The sequence below is a fragment of the Salminus brasiliensis genome, chromosome 10 (genome assembly GCF_030463535.1).
Source record: "Salminus brasiliensis chromosome 10, fSalBra1.hap2, whole genome shotgun sequence".
Classification (NCBI taxonomy): Eukaryota; Metazoa; Chordata; class Actinopteri; order Characiformes; family Bryconidae; genus Salminus; species Salminus brasiliensis.
Window position 1 is genome coordinate 2,781,456 of NC_132887.1, and position 23,932 is coordinate 2,805,387.

The following is a 23,932-nucleotide window of genomic DNA, read 5'->3' on the forward strand; positions in this document are numbered from 1 at the left end:
GAGGTCCATACTACGACTTTACTTACCGAACTTACCGACTCTTACTTAGGTTTCTTTACAGTGGTGGTGAATGGACCCAGATGTTGGTCGCCATGACTACGACACAGATCTAGCCATTATATTTACTATCCAAACCCACCAGTGAACCTACACATGTCCTCTGAGCTTTATATGCAATGCTGATGAAGGTAAAATAGTGGAGAATGTGAGGAACGAAGGCCGAAACCTTATTGCAGAGCCATTCACCACCACTGTGAGCTCAGCATTTCTCACTCAACCACTTAATCAAGCAGACGATGTGTAGAATCCGAGGAATCCCCTCCACACAGCCGTGCTGATAATGTGCAAGTCATTCAGTGGCAGGTCACACAGCACACGCCCCGTCGCACCTGAAGTGGTACTGCCTGAGGTAGTCCCTGAGTGTGTGTGGCAGTGGTAGCGCATTAATGCCCTGATAGGTGGTGCAACTGCAGATCAGCGCCCTGCACAGGTGCTGCAGCGAAAAGGGGAAGTTCCTGTGCAGGGGGCGGGACAGGAGGGGCTCGAAGAAGAGGCACGCAGCGGGGTCGCTGTAGTGCTTCAGCAGGCCCGTCACGCTGGCGTCCCTGTACATGCAGGGGTCTCGGCCATCAAAGCTGAAGCGCTTCCCGCTCTGCTCTATTCGGGCGTGCAGGGAGCGGCTGTAGCGCCTGAAGCTGACCGAGAACAGATACTCGTCCTGGGCGGAGTCCCGCAGCAGGAAGGTGCCCTCTGGCTGACCTTCGAGAAGATGCTCGGCCTCGAAGCGGTCCAGGACGCCCCAGTAGCACGGGCTGTTGTTGATCTGGAGAAGGTCAGGCACCAGGATGTAGTCGGTATGGGCGCAGCATTGGGGCGTACCGCTCCCGAACGAGGGGTCCCAGTCATCCAGGCTGGAAGCTCCAGAGGAACTGACCTCGTCCCAAGAGATGAAAGCTGGAGGAGATGTGGGAAGGCCTCGCTGGTTGGCCTCTAGGGCTAGCGATGCATTGCTCTGGTGCTGTTTGATCAGATGCCAACACTGGGCGAGCTCCGATTTGGGCGAGAAGGGGCACTTATCCTCCAAAAGCTCTGAAACGTGGATCTTTCGCTTGGACCAAAGCAGCACCGAGAACGGCCTCGAGGAGCCGGACTGGTGGTGGTGATGGTGGTGATGGTGGTGGTGATGATGGCTGCGTAACGGGAGACACTGACCCACTGCGTCCTGGAACTTCTGCCTCAAAGATCTACGGGTCAGTGCCTTCCGTCCGCTGCTGTCCGCCTCCCCCTCCCCTAAAGCCGAACAGCTGCACTTTCTGTCCCGCCGCCGGCGGGGGCAGGAAGCCGAGCGGACGTTCTGGTGGTCGTCCAGACCCTCTCCCTCCTCGGCCCTCAGCGGTGTGTCCCGGGCCGAGCGAGAGCGCTTCTTGACGCTGCGGATGTAGCTGTCCACGCTCCAGCTGCGCAGGGTCTTGGGGCGCGTGTCCGAGCTTCTGGACTTCTCTGACATCTCTGCAGGTCCACTGGGCATGGAATTCTGCATGGAAGTCGAGAGGAAAGCTGGAAGTGAATCAGTAGTGCCAGGAAAGTTTCTGTGCTGTAGATGTGCACTAAAAAACAAACAGACTAACTAAGTAATTAGCAAATTACCCAGAGTCTGAGCTTTTTAAAGAAGGTGCTACAGTGTTAAACAGCAGTAGGATAACACATGCACATAATATAATATAACGGCAGCTCTCTAAAATATTAATTTTACAGGAGCAGGAAAAAACCTTCTGAACTTTCAATGGAAGTCAACGTAGAAAGAGTTTATTAGCAGTAATTTTGGAGCATTTCTATTGGTCTATTCATCATAAAATTCTGAGACAATATAAAGAACAACAGCCGGATTCACATTATGGAGAAAACTGAAAATGACAAAAGGTTAGGGCTGATACTAATATATGATAATATTAGTAATATATGTATATTTATAATAATATAATGATGGTAACAGTAATTATTTGATAATATCAGTGAAATACAAGCTTAATACAAGTCTCTGTGCTGGAACTATTAATAATAATAATAATAATAATAATAATAATATTTTGCCAAGTATCGAGATTGTGAGGAATTTCTCTTGGTCCTATATATGTATATGCAGTCGAGGACAGTCGAGGATGTGCAAATGGAGATCAGAGCACCGATACAATCAAGCACATGTAGTATTCACAGCACTCTGCAGAGGTTCTACCCCCCTAATCCCATTACTCCCACCCCGTCTCTCAGCAGCAGTGAGAGGGTTCTACAGTAGAAGCTCCAGATCTCATCAGAACAGATAAAGCAGCTGAACATAAATCCAGTAAAAAGGAGAAACAAGAGCTTCTCATTCTGAAGAAAGAAAGTAGTGAGATCTTGTCGGTGAGCAAGTCTGAAGAACAGAGCTCGGTTCCTCCAGGGTTCTCCTGGACACCCTCCCCAGTCCAGCCAGCGTGGAGGATGTGTTCAACTCCATCAGCAGCAGCAGCAGCAGCAGCTCACCTGATTTACCATCATTAAGCCCTGATTTACCACCAAACCAGGTGTTGATCTGAGGAGAACTCTAAATAACACTAGACTCCATGAGAGAGGAGAACTTTGGAGATGTTCTAATGATGAACACAGTGATGGAGAACCTCCACCACCACTTTATTAGTGTTTATTCTGATATTAGTGATTTACTGAGGAGATAAAGCAGCTAAAACAACCCTTTTATCTGAAGTGTGTGTAAAAGTCCTACCTTCCAGTGAAGCGTGGGGTGGAAATGAAGCGTGTCCTTATGCGCTGAATTTTCCCATTTCTGCAGCTCCGTGTGAGTGTGAGCTGGGAGTGAAGTGAGCAGTGTGTGTGTTTATGTGTGTGTGTGTGTGTGTGTCCCGCCTTTAAAGCGCTCTCATGTTCAATCCCTCAGAGACTTCCTGCCCTTCACAAAGAGAGAGAGAGGACACACACATCTGTCAGGGAGCACAAACCTGTCACACACACACACACACACACATGCAATGTATACACACTGAACAAAGCCATGCACTGAATGTACTGTAATATATATTAAAATATAATTATTAAAGTGCATTATATTATATGTCCAAATATTTGTGGACACCCCTTCTAATGAATGCATTCAGCTACTTTAAGTTGCACCCATTGCTGCTGACACAGATGTGCAAATGCACACACACAGCTTGTCTAGTCCCTGTAGAGAAGAAGTACTGCCAATAGAATAGGACTCTCTGGAGCAGATCAACATCATGAAGCTATTGGCACCATGCTGCCTAATAATGCCAGGCGTGGGCTGTAGGGGGTATAAAGACCCCCAGCATTGAGCTGTGGAGCAGTGGAAGAGAACTGTGCTCTCTGGAATGATGGTGGTGGAGCTTCATCCAGTACTTTTGGGATAAGGTGGGGAGTTGGGGACAACATCCTGACCTCACTAACGCTGCTCTTGTCGCTGAATGAGCAGGTGTCCCAATACTTTTGTCCAATACATGCTCCATACTCCACTCTCACTTCAGATCTGAGAACATCTACAGGTGTTTATTATGTCCATCCTTCCACTGTGAGAAGACGACTTTGACAGGATGTGGGGATGATCAAGAAGCTCTCGCTGAGAAAAGCTGACCACCCCAGAGTCCAGACCTCCAATTCTCAGACTTCTCAGAAGTGAAGATCTGCAGATTTGTGAAAGGAGTGTAAGCTGTAATAAAGGTAAACTGATCAGCCATAACATTAAAACCATGGAAAGCTGAAGTGAGTTACATTGATAACCGGGTTCCAGTGGGTCAGAACATCTCCAGAACATCAGACATCAGGTCTTGTGGGCTGTTCCTGGTATGCAGTGGTCAGGACCTACCAAAAGGGCTCCAAGGAAGGCCAACCGGTGAACTTGCAACCCCCAAGGCTCATTGATGCTTGCATTGAGGCCTAATCTGCTAATGCTAATAGTCCTGGTGCCAGAGGTCTTCCATCCTTCCAAGGAGGACCTACCCAATACCAGGCAGGTGGTTTTAATGTTGTGGCTGTTGTGTCTCTATACCAACAGCGTGAATTTTGCCGGCCGCCAGCCCTTCCTATAATTAGTCCACAATGGCAGACATTCATTTACAAAGGCAATCTTGTTAGGAAGGAAACGGAAAGAGCCTTCAACCCGCATTGACTGGTTGATTTATTGATTTGTTGATCAATACGACTCTTCCTTTAGCTGCTGCACATCCGGCCCGTCCTGCTTTGCCCTGCTGCTCACCCATTAGCCAACACGGACGCTTTCCAGGTTTCAGAAGTGACTCATAAGCCATTTCCAGCTCTGCAGAGCCCCTCAGTGTCAGATATCAAATGCAGTAGCCCGAAGGACGGCTGAGAGGAGAGCTGCCTGAGAGGAACTGCATGCTAAATTCAATAATTCGTTAGGACTGGGGGGGCTCGGGGGCTGGGGGGCCGGGGTGGGGGGGTGGGGGGGTAATTAGGTGATGTCATTTTCCAACTTCATTTCCAATGTAATCTTTTTTTCTGCCCTCATGTCTCTTGTTTGACAGTCTACCTTATTGTCATGTATTATTCATAAGCGCTTTATCCTAATGTTGAGTGTGTGTGTGTGTGTGTGGGGGGGGGGTGAGGTGTGAGTGTGTGTGTGTGTACAAGGATGTCTACCTCTGATGTCATTCTCTTCATTTAAATGAGACTCACCTGTGAGATTACCTGCCAGATCACGTGCACGTCAGCTTTTATTATCCATACGTTTGGACAAAAGTACTGGGACACCTGCTCATTCATATAGTTTCTTCTGAAATCAAGGACAGTATTAAAAAGGGCAGATCCATCCTGCTTTTGGTGAAGTAACTGTCTCTACTGTCCAGGGAAAGAAGACATGCTTCTGCTAGATTTTGGAGGAGCATTGCTGTGAAGATTTGATTGCATTTAGCTAAAAGAGTGTTAGAGTTAGTGTGGTCAGGATGTTGGATGGTCCGCCCTACCTCATCACCCACAACTCATCCTAAAAGTACTGGATGGAGCTCCACCACCATCATTCCAGAGAACACAGCTCTTCCACTGCTCCACAGCTCCTCAATGCTGGGGGGCTTTATTATACCCCTCTAGTCCACAGCGGCCACCGTACCCTGAATCCACAGTGTCTGATTAAATAACTTAGATTAGATTGTCCGCTTTAACAGAGACTCCCCAGACTGTACATCTATAAAAAAGGGGGTTCCTGAAGGGTCAGGAACAACCCTTGAACAGAAGGTTTATGGTCAGATGAGGCGAGGCCTTCAACCCCCATAACATTAACTATAGCTGTTAAACATGGTGGTGGTAGCAACATGCTCTGATAGGATCTACTAATCTGCTCTGAAACTAGTGCATATATATTATATACACACTACATGGACAAAAGTATTGGGACGCCTGTTCATTCATATAGTTTCTTCTGATAGGATCTACTAATCTGCTCTGAAACTAGTGCATATATATATTGTATACACACTACATGGACAAAAGTATTGGGACGCCTGTTCATTCCTTCCTTCTTTTCATTCCAAGAGTTTATCCTGGAGAAGCATTGCTGTGAGCATTTGATTGCATTAAGTGGCAAGAAAGTTAGTGAAGTCACCTCATCTCCAACAAAAGTACTGGATGGAGCTCCACCACCATCATTCCAGAGAACACAGCTCTCCCACTGCTCCACAGCTCCTCAATGCTGGGGGGCTTTATCATACCCCTCATTTAGCCCACGCCTGGCATTAGGCAGCATGGAGCCAATAGGTTCATGATGTTGATCTGCTCCAGAGAGTCCTATTCTATTGGCAGTACCTCTCTACAGGGACTAGGCAGGCTATATGTGTGCATTTTCACATCTTTAGATTTCACTTAAATGAGCTGAATGCATTCTTTAGAAGGGGTGTCCACAAATATTTGGACAAATAGTGTATCAAAATGATCCGAATGAAGCAGATCTGATTCTGTCCTGAATCCACAGAGGGAACAGATCCTCTCTTGGTATCCATATCAGCTCCTGAAACATATCTGCATCTATTATCAGCATCAAAACCAGCTACGCCCAGGAAGTCATGGTAACCCAGTATGCCCATTAACATGGCACAGTTTATCTTGGCAGCGGTGTTGGGTGGAGGAGGGGGCAACATGGCCAAGCAGGTTTCACACAGGCCCGCTATTACGACCCCATCGATCTGATGAACAGCGCATCGTCCACTGTCATCATGAATATTTTATCTGATCGTGTAGTCAAACTGCAACACGCAGACTGCTCTAAGAGCACTTCCGCCTCTCCTGGAGCTTTAACACCTCCCCCACGGCCCGTTATCTGCATTAAACGAGTTTTAGGAGTCATTTAGAGTGCACTGACTTGTGCACTACCCCTGCAGTATAAATAAAAAATCACCCGTCCACCACTGTCTGCATCTGCGTGTCTGCTGGATGTCGCCACGTGACCGTCATTCATACAGGCCTGCGCTGAGGCTGCTTCAGAAGGGTGGCTGGCCGAGGGATGGAGAGCAGCTAATTAAATCAGTGGGAAGTCTCTGGCTCCGCAGATCCGATCCCCTTCTCTCATTGATCTGTATCAGTGCACACGAAGCTGCTGGAGCTGCTACAGAAGCTGATCTGAGCTGGGTTGGGTTCAGGGTCACACACACACTGTTCCTCTGGGACCAATCAGATCTTTACAATCTGCTTACAGATAATGACTGATAGGTTAGCACTCCAGCACCTGACCTGGAAATTCTGCTTCACTTAAGAGAAACTTACCGACCAGACCAGACGTCTGTTGCCATGACTACAACACAAATATAGCAATTTAATTTACTATCCAAAACCCACCTTCTGAGTTCATGAGACCCTCCTCCATCCATGTTTCAGAACAGGACCTCACTAGAACTTCTCAATGTAAACAATGTTGAGAGTTCATGGACAAAAGTATTGGGACGCCATCGTTTTCTCTGAAATCAAGAGGACCTAAAAAGAGTTTATCCTGCTTTTGTTGGAGTAACTGTTTTTAGGGAAGAAGGAGCATTGTTGTGAGGTCAGGATGTTCTATAATCTCCACCCCATCTCATCATCCCCAACTCCCTCATTCCAGACCACACAGTTCTTCCACTGCTCCACAGCTCAATGCTGCTGGGGGGGCTTCATACCCCTCTACTAGCCCACTCCTGACATTAAGCAGCATGGTGCCAATAGGTCCTATTCTATTGGCAGTACTTGGTACTGTACATGGACTAGACAAGCTGTGTATGTGTGTGTGTGTGTGTGCATTTGCACATCTAAGTCAGCAATGTAATCTTGAAGTAGCTGAATGCACTCATTAGAAGGTGTCCAAAACTATTTGGACATACAGTGTACAATAAAGGAAATATCATTAATGAGATACAATGCACATTTCAAATATAGGTTCTTTCTGCACACTCATACAGTACATCCCTACTGCAAACATGGTTCTTTAGGGAACCAGAAGTGGTTCTTTTTTAGCACCACACTAGAATTGCATCTAAATCCTATGATGTTTAAAAATCAACCCTGGAGACTAAGTACTAGTACTAGGTTCTCCTGATTAAACGGCCCTTAGCCCTTGCTGAGGGTGCCTGCAGACTGCAGACTGCAGTAAGGCTTTATCCTAGTTTCAAATAAAGCTTCAAATGTCCATAGAAAACTGCGGGTATGATATTATAGCCGTATAGATTCAGTTTCAGTGTCTGGCCATTAGGAAGAGCCTCGCCGCACAGCCTCGATTTGTATCTCCACTCAATGCAGCGATCCATGCTGGAGTCATGTGAACTACTAGATCATCTTTCTGGAGGCATCTTTCTCTTTTGTGTGTGTGTGTGTGTGTGTGTGTGTGTGTGTGTGTGTGTGCAGTGAGACAGCCTGTTTCCCGCAAGCTTCATTCAATACCTGCGGTCCCATGGCCTCGCTTTACATCTCGGCAGGCCGTGAGCGCATTCGATCAGCCTGCTGCACTTTCATTCATCAGCAGATGAGCATCACGGATAGGGGCTAACTGCTGTTCCCACACCTGAACCCATCCTCCAGTAAAAGTGTTGAAAGTAAGACCACCTTTTCTGATCATGACTGACGTAGCACAAAAAAAGCAGCATCTGCAAAAACCTCTGGAGTTCTGAGTAACATCCAGAGTTGCAGTGGAGCTTCTGAGTCCATCCAGCTTCTCTGAGCTCAGGAACTGCTTGGATCTTCTCGTTTGGGGTCAAATAAAGCCCTGAAGCTCCAGAGTGAAAGAACTGATCTAGAATCAGTTGCTTGTATTGATTGAGAATATGAAGATCCAGTAGCCAGTAGTCTTCAGCTAACATCAGCCAGTGATTCAGCTAATGTGTTATATTGATATGATTTGTTCGTTATATTAGTAATTTGCATATGCACTGATTCATCCATTCATCCACTGATTCATTCATCATTTGATTCATCCACTTATCCACCCTTACATTGATTCGTGCATCAATTCAATCATTCATCCATCCATTGATTCACCAGTACATCAACTATCTCTCCATCCATCCAACCATCTCTTGGTTGATCCATCGATTCATCTATTGATTCAATCATCCATCCATCCTTTCATCCATTGATTCCTTTATCCTTCCATTCATCCATCCATGGATATATCCTACAATAGATCCACCCATCCATCAGTTGATTCACCCATCCTGCAGTCTATCCATTGATTCATCCAACCATCATTCCATCCTTTGATTTCTTCAACCTTCCATTCATCCATCAATGGATCCATGGAGTTCTGAGTAACAACCAGAGCTGCAGTGGAGCTTCTGAGTCCATCCAGCTTCTCTGAGCTCAGGAACTGCTTGGATCTTCTCGTTTGGGGTAAAACAAAGCCCTGTAGCTCCAGAGTGAGAGAAGTGCTCACAGTAAAGCACCTCCAGGCAGATGCCTTACCATCTAGATTACCTAGATCGTATCCTAGGTAGTCGCTAGGTTGTTGCTATGCAGTTGCTATGGTATTCTTGGTGGTTACTGGGGTATTGCTGCACTATGGGTCAGTTTCCCAGTCAGGGATTAGGCCATTGTCCTTTCCCTGTCTGGGAAACCAGCTCTATATGTCCAAATGTTTGTGGACACCCCTTTTAATGAATGCATTCTGCTACTTGAAGTTGCACCCATTGCTGACACAGATGTGCAAATGCACACACACAGCTTGCCCAATCCCCAGAGCAGTACTGCCAATAGATTAGGACTCCCTGGAGCAGATAAACCCAGCATTGAGCTGTGGAGCAGTGGAGGAACTGTGTTCTCTGGAATGATGGTGGTGGAGCTTCATCCAGTACTTTTGGGATGAGTTGGGGATGATGGGGTGGGGTAATGATCATCTAACATCCTGACCTCACTGACTCTCTTGTCCCTGAATGCAATCAAATCCTCACAGCAATGATGTTCCGAAATCTAGTAGAAAGTCTTCTTCTCTAGACAGTAGAGACAGTTACTCCAACAAAAGCAGGATCAACTCTTTTCCTTCCAAAGTGGTTGCTATGGTATACCAGGTGCTTGATAGTTTGCTTGTGAAGGTATTCCAGGTGGTTGCTATGGTGCTTCCTGTGGGTTGCTAATATATTTCAGGTGGTTCCTATGAGGGCTACTATGGTACTTCAGGTGGTTTCTATGAGGGTTGCTATGGTATTTCAGGTGGTTACTAAGGTGCCCCAGAGAGGTGCTTAGGTGTTGATGAAGTTTGTGGTGTGGTATGTATTGCTAAGGTGTTTCTTGGTGATTGCTGGTGTAGTTGCTATTGTACTTCAGGTTGTTGCTATGGTTTTCCACATGGTTGCAATGACAGTTGCTATGGTATTTTAGGTGTTTCAGAATCAGAAAGATTTTAGTAAGAATTTGCTAAGTGTGTCTTGTGGTGTTGCTAAGATGTTTCTTGATGGTTGCTAGAGTGGTTGCTGTGGTACTTTATGTTGTTGCTATGGTTTTCCACATGGTTGCAATGACAGTTGCTATGGTATTTTAGGTGTTTCAGAATCAAAAAAGATTTTAGTAAGAATGGGCTAAGTGTGTCTTGTGGTGTTGCTAAAGGTTTCTTGGTGGTTGCTGGTGTAGTTGCTATTGTACTTCAGGTTGTTGCTATGGTGTTCCCCATGGTTGCAATGACAGTTGCTATGGTATTTTAGGTGTTTCAGAATCAGAAAGATTTTAGTAAGAATTTGCTAAGTGTGTCTTGTGGTGTTGCTAAGATGTTTCTTGATGGTTGCTAGAGTGGTTGCTGTGGTACTTCATGTTGTTGCTATGGTTTTCCACATGGTTGCAATGACAGTTGCTATGGTATTTTAGGTGTTTAGTAAGATTTTGCCAGGTGTGTCTTGTGGTGTTGCTGAGGTGTTTCTTGGTGGTTGCTGTTGTGTCTCAGGTGGTTGCTAGGGTGTTGTCAAGTGGTTGCTTTGGTGTTACTAGTGTATTTGTTTCATTGTGACATAAGAAGCATGCACAGACCTTTGCTCCCCGTTCATAACTCTGTATGAACAGCCTGTTTCCCAGAAAGCCCTGATTGACGGATGACCATTGAAGCTCCAGTACACACACTCTGCCGGTTCTCTGCAGAGCTGATTGTCAATAAACAGCAACAGCTTTTTCCATCTCTTATGTCCTCTCCACTCGTTGTGTCCATTCACCTCCTGCCAGCTGGACCAAACCGAGCAGAACTGTTCAGAATCATTAGAAAAAGCTTTTAGTAATCTTCATGTTTAGATGCTCGACACTAATCAATAGCACAGAAGACAATTCCAGTAACTGTGTGTGTGTGGCTTACATATGGCCCATATATATGATATATATATGATGATAATAATATATATCAATGGATGGATGAATGATTGAATTGATGCACGAATCAGGGTGAATAAGTGGATGAATCAATTGATGAATGAATCAGTGGATGAATGGATGAATCAGTGCATATACGAATTAATAATATATCGAACAAATCATATAAATATAACACATTAGCTTTGATCAAAAAGTCATGACTGCTACTGAATCACTGGCTGATGTTAGCTGAAGACTACTGGCTACTGGATCTTCATATTCTCAATCAATACAAGCAACTGATTCTAGATCAGCTCTGATACTCTGATACAGTATATATATATATATATATATATGTATGTATACTGTATATGTATGTATACTGTATATATATATGTATACTGCTAATGTGTTATATTGATATGATTTGTTTGTTATATTATTAATTTGTATATGCACTCATTCATCCATTCATCCACTGATTCATTCATCAATTGATTCATCCCCTTATTCACCCTTACATTGATTCGTGCATCAATTCAATCATTCATCCATCCATTGATTCACCAGTACATCAACTATCAACTATCCAACCATCCCTTGATTGATCCATCGATTCATCTATTGATTCAAGCCTCCATCCATCCTTCCATCCATTGATTCCTTCATCCTTCCATTCATCCATCCATATATATATCCTACAATAGATCCACCCATCCATCAGTTGATTCATGCATCCTTCAGTCTATCCATTGATTCATCCAACCATCATTCCATCCTTTGATTCACCAGTCCATCAACTCATCCATTTATTTATCTATTGATTCATCTAACTATCTATCCATCCGGCCAACCATCAATTGATTCATCAATCGATTCATCTATTGATTCAATACTCCATCCATCGTTCTATTCATCCATCCATCCCTCTGTTGATTCCTCCATCCATCCATTCTTTGAATTATTTATCCATCTATTTAGTTCATCCATTAGTTGATTCACCCATCCTTCAGTCTATCAATCCATTCGTCCATCTATTGATTCATCCAGCCATCACTCCATCTACTGATTCAACAGTTCATCATCTGATTCACTGCTTTATATATTGATTCATCCATCCATCCTTTGTTTCATCCAAACATCTATTCATACATCCAACCATCTATTAATTCATCCATTGATTAATCTGTTAACTCATCCATCCTTTGAGTCATCCTACAACAGATCCACCCTTCCATCCATGTTTTCACTTCATGTGTTCACTTATCAGTTTAGCCTTGATTGATTCATTGATTGATTCCTCCATCTGTACCCTGAAGCTGAAATAGCTGATTGTAGGACAGGGTCAGTGTAAGCCTTAAGCTTTGGTCCCATCAGAGGGATCTGCTGCTCAGGTTTCCGTCACTGTAGGATGTGGGTTTATGAAGATCCAGAGAGAGGGAAGTGGGACACAGCAGTTCCAGTCACATGCTGGAAATGATGACCCACTTCATTCCTACTTACTCCTGGTGGAATAAATAACTTATTATACAAACAAACAAACAAACAAACAAACAAATAAAATTCCTGATGATCTCATTTCAAGCTATAAAAATAAAAGCATTTACAATTGTATTTAAATAATATATAATATATAATATATATATAATATTTATATATTGTATTTACACCCCACTTAACATTAGCAGTGTATTAATCAATATATATAAAGTATATGTAATTAAAATGTTACAAATTATAATAATAACACATTTTAATAATACAATAATAATTATCAAAATATTATGTTACGTTTTTTTTTCTTTTTTAAAATACAAATAAACAAATAAACCTTTTTTTAATTAAATATTAAAAACATTATTTTTACACAGTTCGACTCAGAAACCATCCAAATTCGAGAGAATAATAATAATAAATATGTTTTAATGATCACACCGTGCCCTTTATTCATTCTGACGTCTGACGTCCCGCCCCGCCCCTTTGACGCAGCCCTGCGCTGCCACGTCACTCTCGGCCGGAGGAGGAAGTGTGTGTTCATGTGGAGGAGAGAGAACCAGACTGGAGCTGCGTTTCAGCTTAAGCCTCGATTTAACCAGTGAAGACCAAGCCGTGCTGCTCCAACACTCATGTCTCCGTAAGTACACACTCCTCCACCTCCTCCACCTTCTCCTCTAGCGCTCTGCTCCATCTCCCACTCAGGCTTCAGCCGGGAAACACTGGGAGACTGGGCTCAGCTGAGAGGAGCTGCGGGCTGTGTTCAGAAACACACCTGGAGCTCTGCTCTGCTCTAAACACTGAAATACTGAAACACTGAAATACTGAAACACTGAAATACTGAAATACTGAAACACTGAAATACTGAAATACTGAAACACTAAAATACTGAAACACTAAAATACTGAAACACTGAAATACTGAAACACTAAAATACTGAAACACTGAAATACTGAAACACTGAAATACTGAAACACTGAAACACTGAAATACTGAAACACTAAAACACTGAAACACTGAAATACTGAAACACTGAAATACTGAAACACTGAAATACTGAAACACTGAAATACTGAAACACTGAAACACTGAAATACTGAAACACTAAAATACTGAAATACTGAAACACTGAAATACTGAAACACTGAAATACTGAAACACTGAAATACTGAAACACTGAAACACTGAAATACTGAAACACTAAAATACTGAAATACTGAAACACTGAAATACTGAAACACTGAAACACTGAAATACTGAAACACTGAAATACTGAAACACTGAAATACTGAAACACTGAAACACTGAAACACTAAAATACTAAAATACTTAAACACTGAAACACTGAAACACTGAAACACTGAAATACTAAAATACTTAAACACTGAAACACTGAAACACTAAAATACTGAAACACTGAAATACTGAAATACTTAAACACTGAAACACTAAAATACTGAAACACTAAAATACTGAAACACTAAAATACTGAAACACTGAAACACTGAAATACTGAAACACTGAAACACTAAAATACTTAAACACTGAAACACTGAAACACTAAAATACTGAAACACTGAAATACTGAAATACTTAAACACTGAAACACTAAAATACTGAAACACTAAAATACTGAAACACTAAAATACTGAAACACTGAAACACTGAAATACTGAAACACTGAAACACTAAAATACTAAAACACTGAAATACTGAAACACTAAAACACTGAAACACTAAAACACTGAAATACTGAAACACTGAAATACTGAAACACTGAAATACTGAAACACTGAAACACTAAAACACTAAAATACTGAAATACTGAAACACTGAAATACTGAAACACTGAAATACTGAAACACTGAAACACTGAAATACTGAAATACTGAAACACTGAAACACTGAAACACTAAAATACTGAAACACTAAAATACTGAAACACTGAAATACTGAAACACTGAAACACTAAAATACTAAAATACTGAAACACTGAAATACTGAAACACTAAAATACTGAAACACTGAAATACTGAAACACTGAAACACTGAAACACAAATACTAAAATACTGAAACACTGAAATACTGAAACACTGAAATACTGAAACACTGAAACACTGAAATACTGAAACACTGAAACACTAAAATACTGAAATACTAAAATACTTAAACACTGAAACACTAAAATACTGAAACACTAAAATACTGAAACACTGAAATACTGAAACACTGAAACACTAAAATACTGAAACACTAAAATACTGAAATACTGAAATACTGAAACACTAAAATACTAAAATACTTAAACACTGAAACACTGAAATACTGAAACACTGAAATACTGAAACACTAAAATACTGAAACACTGAAATACTGAAATACTGAAACACTAAAATACTGAAACACTGAAACACTAAAACACTGAAACACTAAAATACTGCAATACTGAAACACTAAAATACTGAAACACTGAAATACTGAAACACTAAAATACTGAAACATTGAAACACTGAAATACTGAAACACTGCAATACTAAAACACTGAAATACTGAAACACTTAAATTTTAAAACACTGAAACACTGCAATACTGAAACACTGCAATACTGAAACACTGCAATACTGAAACACTGCAATACTGAAACACTGCAATACTGAAACACTGCAATACTGAAACACTGCAATACTAAAACACTGCAATACTAAAACACTGCAATACTGAAACACTGCAATACTGAAACACTGAAATACTAAAACACTGAAACACTGAAATACTGAAATACTGAAACACTGAAATACTGAAACACTAAAATACTGAAACACTGAAATACTGAAACACTGAAACACTAAAATACTGAAACACTAAAACACTGAAACACTGAAACACTTAAATTTTAAAACACTGAAACACTGAAATACTGAAACACTGCTGAGTATTTACTCACTCTCTGTATTCTAGCTGGACCATATACACTTCTACCACTACTAGACCATATACACTACAACCGCACTACAACCACTACTAAAGCATATACAGTACTACCACTACTAGACCATATACACTACTACCACTACTAGACCATATACACTACTACCGCACTACAACCACTACTAAAGCATATACAGTACTACCACTACTAGACCATATACACTACTACCGCACTACAACCACTACTAAAGCATATACAGTACTACCACTACTAGACCATATACACTACTACCACTGTTAGAGCATATACACTACTACCTAGACCATATAAGTAAAATATGCCATTATATCAGGTCATGCTCTGTATATAATCTATTTTATTATGTGATGTTAAAACAAATAAAATTCACATTCATTCAAAGTCCTAGAAGGTTTTCATTGATCTGGGTAGTAAGAGTAGTCTAAGCTACCAGACCTAAATCACTTCCAGCTGTTTCATCTACTCCCACTGGATCAGCCCTTACAGACATTACAGCATGTGTTCCATGAGATCAGTGCCACAGCTCTCTCTGGTCTCTCTGGTCAGATAAGTTCCCAGTCGCTGTGATAACCGGCTGGCTGTAAAATTAATCTGTAAATCTGTAAAGTTGTAAAGTCCTGTTTGTCGTCTTCTTCCCTCTCACCATCCTAACACCCCCCTCTATCTGACCTGGGTGACTGATTGATTACTGAACACTCCTGCTACACATTTCAACAGAGTTGAGGCCCGGATTAGGTGTGTCACACAGACGTCACTCAGAACGCCTGTTTCTGTAGAACAGCCGAGTGACGTCCACGCTGGTCTACTGGAGGGATGTTTGATTAAGACCTGTTTACTGATCAAACTCCACCATACAGAACCGACTTTACCTGCCTGACCTGACTAAAGGCCACTGCCTTCTTCTAAAGGCAGTGGTTCTACATAGAACCGGGACAACTCATAGAACTCTTAAGGCTTTAAGTAGGCTTAAATTGTTCTTTGTGATTTAGAGAATGCTTATGTTATAGTTATATATAGTTATGTTTACAGTTATCTACACTATGTAACGGTGATGGTGGTTATTATTATTATTATTATTATTATCATTATCATTATTTCAGTATTTTAGTATTTTAGTGTTTCAGTATTTTAGTGTTTCAGTATTTTAGTGTTTAAATAAATAATTAAACATGTAACATTATTATTATTATTATTATTATTATTATTATTATTATACATAAGTACATCATAAGGAAAACTCTTTAAAGAACCCTTCATATAGGTTATATATATATAATCAGTACACCATATTTAACCGTATATATAAATAAACAGTATAGCATATAGAAAGTTTACAAATATTGAAAATATTTATTTTACTGTTAAATAACCATTATTATTATTATTATTATTATTATTATTATTATTTAAAACCACATCATAAGAAAAACCTGTTGTTAAATAACTTCTCTTTAAAGAACCTGTCATATGAGGGCTGTATAGAATCAGTAAACTATATATAACAACAACTGTATATAAATGTTTATGAATAATTAAACATATGTAACATTATTATTATTATTATTATTATTTATATGTACATTATAAGTAAAACTCCTCTTTAAATAACTCTTCATATAGTGTGTATATATATATATATATATATATATATATATCAAAATACAGTATTTAACCTTATGTACCTATATAGCAGTATATGTTAATAATATGTTATTATTATTATTGTTTAAAATATTATTTAAAAGTACATCACAAGGATAAAATGTTAAATAGCTCCTTTTGAAAGAACCTTTTATATAGGTTCTATATATAATCCTTATAGTGAGAACAATTATTATTATTATTATTATTATTATTATTATTACTTTTATTATTATTATTATTACTGTCAGTGATTATGATAAACTTGTTGAACAAGAACCTAAAATGGTTCTATGTAGCATCTTTTTCATAGAACCATATGTTATACAACCTTTTTGAATGATCTAGAACCCTTTTGCTGGGCATGTGTTTTATTTGTGGCTGCAGTTATAATAGTCTGTGTGATCCTGTTTCACCTCAGGGTGTCTGGAATGCTGCTGGACGAAACCCCCCTGTTTGACCCCTCTCTGCTGCAGGATCTGGACTGGAGCAGTAACACAGTGTCTTTCTCTCCCCCGATCTCCCCCTCGGCGCCGGGGGAGGGCCTGGTGCTCCGGCCGCTCTGCCCTGCAGATTTAGACAGAGGTACAGACTGTTCCCTCTGTACCTACACACTTTTCAGCTTTCAGTCCCTCACATCTGGACTGGTTCTTGTGGGGACTATTGATTATCAGCAGTAGAGATGCAAATCTTTCAACCAGGAATCTGATTCAGTTACAGCTCTTAAGGAAACGATTCAGTGCTTTGTGGAATGTCACATTTTCCCACAGCATGATTTGATTAGATAGTTTTGGTGGGATTCAGCATTACTTTTAAAACGATTCCTTGGAGCTGTGTCATTTAAGAAGCGGGTTTGATTCCTCAAAGAGCCTGGGCGGTTCTTTAGGAATCCAAAAGTGGTTCTTCTTTGACATTGCTCCAACGAATTACCTCAAAGAATCATTAAAAAAAATAATGTTGAATCACACCAAAACAATCTAATCAAATCATGCTGTGGGAAATGTGACATTCCATAAAGCACTGAATAGTTTCCTTAAGAGCTGTAACTGAACCAGAGATGAAAGATTCACATTGCTACTGCTGATAATCAGTAATCTTTTTAGCACCTTAGCAGTGGGGTACAGTAGCCTTTTTGGTTTTTCTGATTGGAAAAAGATCAATAGTTGAATAGATCAACAGTTCATTAGTTTGAATTATAATCTAGTGTACAGCCTAGTATAATTATCATTGACTCCAAAATTGATGCAGTTGAATCACCTCATTCAGATCAATGAATCATACTGCAAAGATTGAACTGCATCAGTTTTGTACTCGATTATCATCCTGTACTAAATTACAATAATATTCAATTCTGTCTCATTCTCATTTTTGGATATAACTATATATATATTTGGATATACTATATATAAGTTTAGGGGAATTTAATTCATTAATTGAATAAATTAATCTTATTTGCAGGATACTACAAGGTCTTATCACAGCTTACGGTGGCAGGAGACGTCACTAAAGAACAATTCCAAGGTACGACCGCTTCAAACCCACAGAAATGCATGAACAAATCAGACTCCAGTGAAGAAAATATTGATCAGTACTACTTTCTTTCACAGTATAGATACTAATATTAAAACTATATTGAATATCGGTCCACGAGACCCTATTGGCACCATGCTGCCTAATGCCAGGCGTGGGCTAGAGAGGTATAAAGCCATCCAAGCAATACTTTTGACCTCACTAACACTCTCTAAACTAAATTCAATCAAATCCTCACAGCAATGCTCCTTTAGAATCTAGTAGAAAGCCTTCTTCCCTGGACAGTAGAGACTAAGTTACTCCAACAAAAGCAGGATTAACTCTTTTCATTTATGTTCCCTTAAAAGAAACAGTGAGTGAGCAGGTGTCCCAATACTTTTGTCCATATAGCGTATTTGTGTATACAGGCTTCTTTGACTTCAGGGCTGCTTCTGTATTTCTCAGCCTGTCGACAAAATGCTTGTGTACAGCTTTAACCTTATGTACATATATAACAAGATATGTTAATAATATGTTGTTATTATTATTGTTTGAAATATTATTATTAAAAGCACGTCACAAACAAATGTTAAATAGCTCATTTTGAAAGAACATTTTATATAGGTTCTATATATATAATTCTTATAGTGAGAACTATTATTATTATTATTATTATTATTACTGTTAGTGATTATGATAGACTTGTTGGACAAGAACCTCAAATGGTTCTATGTAGCATCTTTTTTATAGAACCATGTTATACAACCTTTCATTTAAAAGAAATAGTAATGAAGCAAGTGTCCCAATACTTTTGTCCATATAGCGTATTTGTGTATACAGGCTTCTTTGACTTCTTTGCTTCTGTATTTCTCAGCCTGTTGACAAAATACATGTGTACAACTGCCCATGAGGGGGCACTCAAAGCACAATTTGTATTTACTGCGGTGGAGTGAAAAGTGAATTACACTGCAGTTCTAGACCAGTTCTCACATACTGCTGCTTTAAGTAGATTATAATGCTCAAACTACGCCACGGTCACAGGATCCGATCAGCTCCATAATGATTCGCCGTCTCTACTCGAAGGCGTGTTCGGTGGAACTCCACTTTCACTTTCAGGGTGTCTGATGTTGAGAACCGGTCTATGGCAGCTTCGTTCTCACTGTGAAGCTGCTGAACCGGTTTGGGTTTCACTGCATTCATTCGGACGTATTCATACTGGGAGGTGAAATCACTGATACTCAGCCCTCTCTCTGTTTCCTCACAGACAATTTTGAACACATGAGGAGATCGGGTGACTATTACGTCATTGTCGTGGAGGACACAAATCTCGGACAAATCGTTGCCACGGCAACACTCATCATAGAGCACAAATTCATCCATTCCTGTGCAAAGGTACAGTACGCCTTACCATCAGCCCATGTGGCCCCTTCTAGAAATGTGGTTCCACTACAGGTACCATGAAGTTGGAGTTCTTCTCAGATCAACACCTGGTTTGTTGGTAAATCAGGGCTTAATGATGGTAAATCAGGTGAGCTGCTGCTGCTGCTGCTGCTGATGGAGTTGAACACATCCTCCACACTGTGCAGGCTGGACTGGGGGGCGTCCAGGAGAAACCCTGGAGGAACCGAGCTCTGTTCTTCAGACTAGCTCACCGACAAGATGTCACTACTTTCTTTCTTCAGAATGAGAAGCTCTTGTTTCTCCTTTTTACTGGATTTCTGTTAATCATATAAGTTCCTTGAGGAACCTCTTCAGTTTGAAACTGTGGAGGAACCTCTTAAGGTGCTTTGAGGAACCTTCAAGGAACCCTTTTTCTTCTTAAAAAACCTTAAAGCACCTTGAGAGGTTTCTCCACAGTTTCAAATCAGACAAGACAAGACAATCTTCATCATTTATTTTGGACACAGATGGAATTAGACCCACACCTTACACACACACTAGTGATCAAACACACACAGTGACCGTGAACACACATGCCCAGAGCGGTGGGCAGCGACCAGAAAGCAGAGAGGGTGAAGGGCCTTGCTCAAGAGCCCAACAGTGGCAGCTTGCCGAGCCCGGGTATCGAACCCACAACCCTGTCATCAATAGCTATATAACCACTGCCCTATATGAAGTTCCTCAAGGAAACACTCTTACTACCAATCAGCCATAACATTAGTACCACCTGCCTAATTTTGAGTAGGTCCTCCTTTTGCTGCCACAACAGACCTGACCATTCCAGACATGGACTCCACAAGACCTCTGAAGGGGTCCTGCTGTAGTATCTGGCACAAGAAGCTGGCAGCAGATCTTTTAAGTCATGTGAGGTTGTGAGGCGATGGCTTAGACCTGATGTCTGATGTTCTGGAGATGTTCTGACCCAGTCATTGTCTAGAACATCACAGTCTGGTCTTGTCAACGTGTTGTGAAAGTATCTCAGATTCTTACGCTTGTCCATTTTTTCCTGCTTCAACACCTCCATCACCTTCAAGAACAGGAAGTGACATCATTAGTTGCTGAAAATGCCTGAAACTGGACTAACTGGGATTATTGCATGTTAATTCATTATTGCATGTTGAATTTATGAACCAGTAGGTGAAGACGATTAATAATGTGTGGGATGGGATTCATTTAGTTCAGATTAAATTTTGTGCATAAAAATGTGCCTAATTATACATCAAGCATTATTAATAGTGGATATTTAATATAATTTAATTAATTATAATGAATAGAATTTGTTTTATTGTTCAAAACTGAATACAAAAGCTTTATCTGGGATACACAAAATGCACCCCCAATTCCTGAATTAACCATGTGCTGTGCTTTAGTCCATGTTCTAGCTAACAGTAGGTCGTGCAGCGTCAGAAAGCACATAATCAGGTCTATTAGAGAGTACTGAGGAGGGTGTGTGATGATGGTGATGATGATGTAGGCAGCATGCAGTTAGCACCACGCTAATTGGTGGAGTATAAGCTTCCATCACTGAAAGGTCCTCATAGTGTAAAACTGAAGGTGTTAAACTTTACTGAGCGATCGCTTAAAGAGTCCAATAGAAGTGCGTGTTTATGACCCCTCTGTGTTCTTCCCGGCAGCGAGGACGTGTCGAGGAGGTGGTTGTCAGTGATGTGTGCCGAGGGAAACAGCTGGGAAAACTGTGAGTGTCGTTTATCTAATCGGTCTTTGCGGGTTAAGCATGTTTATTGGCTTCTGCCATCACTGAAGTGTCATATTGGAGGAAGATTTAGAGTTAAAGCAAATGATTTCATCACTGTTATCATCTTTGGAATCACTGAAACCAAAAGAGGTCAATTAAGAGCACCACTGTGAGCAATAAATAAAGAAACTTATTTCTTTAATTTATATATATATATATTATACAATTAAATTAAATATATATCAATATAAATTAAACAAATAAGTAATAAAATAACTAATATATATTAATTTGTGTTATTTTATTACTTATATTTGTTTATATTTATATATAATTAGGGCTGGACAATATGGTAAAAATACTATATCACGATATCGATACACAAAATTTAACCACAGTATAAAAACATCAGTAGCCACAGATTGTTAATGAAACTAAATACAGTGATTTATACTGATATAGCTGATCAGTGGTTATTATTATTATTATTGGTATTATTATTATTATTAATAATAATAATAATAATAATAATGAAATCACATTATAATTACAATATCCTCGATATTCTTACAAAAGCATATAGTGTATCACAATAACAATATTTATGATATGATAAAATATTGTTTTCCAGCTCTACACGCTCACATATATGTATACATATATACATACACAAACACAAGCATACATACAAACATGTACACACACACACATATATATATATATATATATATATATATATATATATATATATATATATATATATATATATATACATACACATTATATATATGGGTGTATGTATGTGTATGTGTGTATATATATATATATATATATATATATATATATATATATATATATATATATATATAATGTGTGTGTGTGTGTGTGTGTATACACACACACATACAAATATATTTACAATTATTTGATGATTCAGGCTTTAAAGGCTTAAAACCATACAGCCCATTTTAACCTGATCTGGCCTTTTGTGTTTGTCTCTGCAGGCTGGTCTCCACACTGACTCTGCTCAGTGAAAAGCTGCAGTGCTATAAAATAACACTGGAGTGCGCTCAGAAGAACGTGGAGTTCTATAAGAAGTTTGGATACTCCGCCTCCGACGAGACCTACATGCAGCGCCGCTTCTTTGACTGAATCCTCCCATCAGCGTTTACAGGAGTGTCCAGAGAGCCTGGAGAGCCTGTGGTCAGTCTACCTCGACTTCGTAGCCTTGTTGAAGGTAGAAATGCAAAAACTGGTCAAATAATGAAGGAATTGTGGGGGAACGGAATTCCGCTCCGTTCACCGTTGATGTTTTCTCAGCTGGACAGCAGGGGGCAGACGCTTTGGCAGGGGTTCTCTTTGTGGATCACTCTTTAGTTAGCTTAACTTCCCGTCTTTAAGAAGAGGTACTTGAATATTTTCTACAGAGGCAGTCTTTTCTATTCTGTCTGGTAATTTATATTTTTATGTATAATAAAAAAAAAAAGTCAAAATATTCTTTGATGGAGGAAAAAGGTTCTGTGATTTACTGTTGAAACAGGCATGTTCAGAGCATGTTTTATGACCTATTTTGATAATCTGACCAAGGATTCTTGCTTATAGAGAAATCTGACATGTCTGCAGACTACATATCACAAACATATCACTACATATTCACATCTCTTACAGGTACCTAGAATTGCAATTGGAAACTTAATAATATTCATTTTCATATGTTTGTTCTGTTTGGCCGAGTAGTTCCAGCCATTGATGATAATGCTATTTAATCATTATTTATTTGCATAAATTACATAAGGGGAGATAAGAGGGCAATTACATTTAAATAAACTGGGGGAAAAAAATACATTCATGTCACTACATATCAACAGAATTATTTTTATATATTTATACGCCACATATATACACAGTATATCAAAAAGACAGAGGCTTTAGAGTTGTGTAAGGGGTGTAGTCTGTTACAGGAGTACAGAAGTGTATGGTCTGAATGTATGCTGGGGAAAAATAAATATTTTTTGAAAACCAAGCCCTTATTCTACTAAGTGAATTATTTTCTGTGGATAAAAAAAAATTGTGTGTGTGTGTATATATATAAAAGGCAAGATATTTCATTTCTGGGTCAAATAAACACTTCAGCTTTAAAGAATTCAAATTTTTCCTTGCGGTTATTTGATGATTAAGGCTTTAAAGGGTTAAAACCTTACAGCCTTTTCTGGGAATATATATTTTTTATGTATAATAGAAAAACAGTCAAAATAATTTTTTTGATAGATGAAAAAAAGTTCTGTGATTTACTGTTAAAACAGGCATGTTTGGAGCTTGTTTTATGACCTACTTTAGTCATTTGACCAAGCATTGGTGCTTATAGAGAAATCAGACAAATTGA

At 39.9% G+C, this 23,932-nt stretch overlaps 2 protein-coding genes across 2 annotated transcripts in view; one reads left to right on the forward strand and one right to left on the reverse strand.

Annotated features, from left to right (window-relative positions):
* Positions 1–277: 277 nt before the first annotated feature.
* Positions 278–2,915, reverse strand: socs4 (suppressor of cytokine signaling 4). The gene is given in 3 exon segments (XM_072690232.1): positions 278–1,534; positions 2,759–2,869; positions 2,871–2,915. Coding segments are annotated over 3 exon segments (1,326 nt in total). The 3' UTR covers positions 278–364.
* Positions 2,916–12,825: 9,910 nt separating this feature from the next.
* gnpnat1 (glucosamine-phosphate N-acetyltransferase 1) overlaps positions 12,826–23,932 on the forward strand; it is an 11,284-nt gene continuing 177 nt past the window's right edge. The window contains exons 1-6 of the mRNA XM_072690234.1: positions 12,826–12,934; positions 17,326–17,489; positions 18,363–18,425; positions 19,678–19,805; positions 21,488–21,549; positions 22,554–23,932. The exon at positions 22,554–23,932 is cut by the window's right edge and continues 177 nt beyond it. Of these exons, the coding sequence (XP_072546335.1) occupies positions 12,927–12,934; positions 17,326–17,489; positions 18,363–18,425; positions 19,678–19,805; positions 21,488–21,549; positions 22,554–22,701 (573 nt within the window). The 5' untranslated portion in view covers positions 12,826–12,926 and the 3' untranslated portion in view covers positions 22,702–23,932. The remainder of the gene's footprint in view (positions 12,935–17,325; positions 17,490–18,362; positions 18,426–19,677; positions 19,806–21,487; positions 21,550–22,553) is intronic.